Below are 4,390 nucleotides of genomic sequence, written 5' to 3'. Positions count from 1 at the left end.
CTGCAAATATCCTTAATATTAAACCAACCTCCCATGCATGCTATTTGGAAGAACAGATTTTAAAAACTTTGATCCATCAGAACACAAATATAACTTACCCCGGATAGATTTATCCTGACATACTTTTCATGTTATTTGTAAAAAAAAAAAAACTTTTCAGAACTAGATAGATAGATAGATAGATAGATAGATAATAGATAGATAGATAGATAGATAGATAGATAATAGATAGATAGATAATAGATAGATAGATAGATAGATAGATAGATAGATAGATAGATAGATAGATAGATAATAGATAGATAGATAGATAGATAGATAGATAGATAGATAGATAATAGATAGATAGATAGATAGATAGATAATAGATAGATAGAGTGATGGAAATGCGTATTCGCTCCCCGGCTGATGTTGAATGTTCGCCCCTCACACAGAAATGATCGGTCTAACAATGGAATGTTCGCCCCTCACACAGAAATGATCGGTCTAACAATGGAATGTTCGGTGTAACACTGAGAGACAGAATACAACAACAAATTCAGCAGAAATGCGTCTAACAAATGATGACTGATCTGCATGTTCATGAGGGAAAGAAGGATTTGATCCCCTTTACAAAACATGACTTAGTACTTGGTGGCCAATCCCTTGTTGGCAATCACAGAGGTCAGACGTTTCCTGTTGTTGGCCCCCAGGTTCGCACACATCTCGGGAGGGATTTTGGTCCACTCCTCTTGGCAGATCCTCTCCAAGTCATTCAGGTTTGGTGGCTGACGTTTGGCAACTCGAACTTTCAGCTCCCTCCACAGATTTTCAGTCGGATGAAGGTCTGGAGACTGGCTAGGCCACTCCAGGACCTTAATGTGCTTCTTCTTGAGCCACTCCTTTGTTGCTTTGACCGTGTGTTTTGTGTCCTTGTCATGCTGGAACACCCATCCACGACCCATTTTCAATGCGCTGGTTGAGAGAAGAAGGTTCTCCCCCAAGATTTGAGGGTACATTGCCCCGTCCATCGTCCCTTTGATGCGGTGCAGTTGTCCTGTCCCCTTTGCAGAAAAACACCCCCAAAGCAGAGTGTTTCCACCACCATGTTTCACAGTTGGGATGGTGTTCTTGGGGTCATAGGCAGCATTCCTCCTCCTCCAAACACGGCGAGTTGAGTTTATGCCAAAGAGCTGGATTTTGGTCTCATCTGACCACAACACTTCCCACCAGTCCTCCTCTGCATCATTCAGATGTTCAGTGGCAGACTTCAGACGGGCCTGGACATGGGCTTTCTTGAGCAGAGGGACCTTGTGGGCACTGCAGGATTTCAGTCCTTGTCGGCGTAGTGTGTTACCAATTGTTTTCTTGGTGACTGTGGTCCCAGCTGCCTGGAGATCATTGACAAGATCCTCACGTGTAGTTCTGGGATGATTCCTCCCTGTTCTCATGATCATTGACACTCCAGGAGGTGAGATCTTGCATGGTGCACCAGACCTAGGGAGACTGACACTTGTTTTGTGTTTCTTCCATTTGTGAATGATTGCACCAACTGTTGTCACCTTCTCACCAAAGCTGCTTGGCCATAGTTTGGTAGCCCAGTCCAGCCTTGTGTAGGTCTACCATCTTGTCCCTGACCTCCTTGGACAGCTCTTTGGTCTTTGCCATGGTGGAGAGTTTGGAATCTGATTGTTTGATTGCTCCTTTGGACAGGTAACAAAATGAGATTAGCAGCACTCCCTTTAAGAGACTGCTTCTAATCTCAGCTTGTTACCTGTATGAAGGACACCTGGGAGCCAGAAATCCTGCTGAATGATAGGGAATCAAATCCTTATTTCCCTCATGAACATGCAGATCAGTCATCATTTGTTAGACGCATTTCTGCTGAATTAGTTGTTGTATTCTATCTCTCAGTGTTACAATACACCGAACATTCGATTTGTAAACTGATCATTTCTTTGTGAGGGGTGAACATTCAACATCAGCAGGGGAGCAAATACACATTTCCCTCACTGTAGATAGACAGTATGACATGTTATACTCCTCCTGTCCAGATACAGAAATTGCCCAATGAATTACAAATAATCCTTCACTCCCCAATTAGACTGGACCCCTCCCCCAACCTCTGATATAAAATCATGGAAATGCTCTGTGATTTTCATTTTCCTACTAGAGGGACAGAGAGATCACCACTCGGGGACGGTAAGTACACACTCACCTTCAGGTACGAACACAAAATGATCTATGAAACTCTTTGATCGTCTTTCCATTGTTCTCTATGACAAAATAGTTATTTCCCTGTCTGGGGGAGATTTTATTCTGCAATAACTGGAAACAAAGTAACAAGTCAAATACTAGAATTGTGTTCTATCAGTTCTAATAATAGACAGGAAGAGAGGATTCAGTAGTTTATTTATAACAAATTATTTATGAAAGAATCTCAAAAATGTTACAGGAGAGAGAAGATTGTCAGTTTACAAAAAATGACTCCAAACAGCATCAGATTTTTCTCTTTTATATTTTAAATGTCTCTGGAAACAGGTGAAAGCGCGTTTTTATAGATCTCTATGATTTGATTGGACTTCTGTGCTCCCTCTCCCCTTTTTTTTAACTGACAAAATTGCAAAAAAAAGGAACATCTCACATGGAGGGATACACCTTCAACATTTCTATAGTAATCCTCTTTGGAGCCCAGGATCTCTCCTTATTATTAGGATACTATAGATCCCCATTGGTCCTGTAGATGGATCCACAAAGATATCACAGAATTATTGAAGTATCTTTAGCTAGATATTCAAAAGAAGAACAATAATTTAATTACAACTTTGTTCATTTTACTACATAAATGCAGATAATTATAACACAGAACTATACATGATAATAATGTCAGCGATTGACACACAACAAAGACAATAAACTACAGAATGGTGTGGGGGGGGGGGGGGGTGTTCCATTAGATTGGTTATATAAAGGTACAAAGGAGGAAACTGGAGTACCCGGAGGAAACCCACACAGGCACAGGGAGAACATACAAACTCCAGGCAGGTGGTATATATATATATATATATGTCTGCTTTATGACAAGTAGGGAGTTGTCATATTATATGATACATACAATATTTATACATATATATATATATATATATATATATATATATATATAAATAATTGTTTTTTTTAATTATTATTTATTATTGCAAGTACTTCTATCATGCCGTCAATTTACACAGTGCTTTACAAACATATTGTACATTCACATCGGTCCCTGACCCTCAAGGGGCGTACAATCTAAGGTATATATATATACACACACAAAACAACACTCAATGACAGAGACAGAGAGAAGGAGATAATTCCAGCAAAAGGCACCATTTATCAAACAACAACTTGCACCTGTTTCCAGGGTCAGATTTAATTTTTTTACTTTTATTTTATTTTAGCTACCGAAACTCAGAAGGATGAGAACCACCACCATGCTTCTCGCTGTTACTTTGGGTGAGTTAAAGAAGTACTTAATGGCGACGTCCGGGTAAAATCAAAAGCTGCCCTAGCAGTGGGGTGACCCCAACCCCCTCCTCAAGGGTTCAATTGTTTATAATACCTTTAAAAAATAGTTTTATTATAGCTTGCTTCTCTCTTCTCTGGGTTGAGCACCTAAATGAATACTCATTGCTTAATTTCAGGTAAAAGTTTTTTCAAGTTGTAATTTTTGTCTAAATTCTCTGGAAAATAAAGACATAAAATTTTCTTTCCTTAGAAATATATATATATATCTTAGTGTATATATACTGTATTTTACCCCCAATTTTGTTAAACTTTTTCAATTGTATTTTCTTTTTTAACATTTTTTTTTTCTTAGAAACTTTTACAGTACAATGTCACTATATGACTAGTGTGGTGATTAAGGACACTGACTAGTGACTATATATATATATCAGTGTATATACTCTATTTTTGTTTTACATTTTTTCAATTGTATTTTCTTTTTTAACACTTTTTTCTCTTAGATACTGTTACAGTACAGTGTCACTATATGACTAGTGTGGTGATCGAGGATACTGACTAATGACTATATTTACTGTATATATATCAGTGTATATATACTGTATTTTTTTTCCCAATTTTTTTTATATTTTTTCAATTGTATTTTCTTTTTTAAGATTTTTTTTTCACATACTGTAACCAGAGCAATACAGCATCACCATACTGACGCCGTGCCATTCTGGGGAAGTGATCAGGATTTTTTTTTTTATGATCATCAATGTATAAGCAATCATTTTTACTTTGTGAGTAACATCCATTTATGTGCCATTCTGTACTAATGTGATAGCTGTGATTGGTCACAGCTATCACATGGTACAGCAGGCCCGCTGTGACTGGTGCTGTACTATGTGATTACTGTGACCAATCA

General features: G+C 38.1%; 1 protein-coding gene across 1 annotated transcript in view; it reads left to right on the top strand.

The window, feature by feature from the left end:
• The first annotated feature begins 2,160 nt into the window (after positions 1-2,160).
• Positions 2,161-4,390, top strand: part of LOC149434808 (venom peptide SjAPI-2-like) — a 5,944-nt gene continuing 3,714 nt past the window's right edge. Inside the window, exons 1-2 of the mRNA XM_089663348.1 lie at positions 2,161-2,181; positions 3,420-3,474. Coding sequence (XP_089519474.1) covers positions 3,438-3,474 — 37 coding nt within the window. The 5' untranslated portion in view covers positions 2,161-2,181; positions 3,420-3,437. The remainder of the gene's footprint in view (positions 2,182-3,419; positions 3,475-4,390) is intronic.

Source organism: Staurois parvus, unplaced genomic scaffold (genome assembly GCF_062004578.1).
Source record: "Staurois parvus isolate SC_StPar_1 unplaced genomic scaffold, SC_StPar_1.0 ptg001671l, whole genome shotgun sequence".
NCBI lineage: Eukaryota > Metazoa > Chordata > Amphibia > Anura > Ranidae > Staurois > Staurois parvus.
This window is presented reverse-complemented; position numbering and strand designations above follow the sequence as displayed.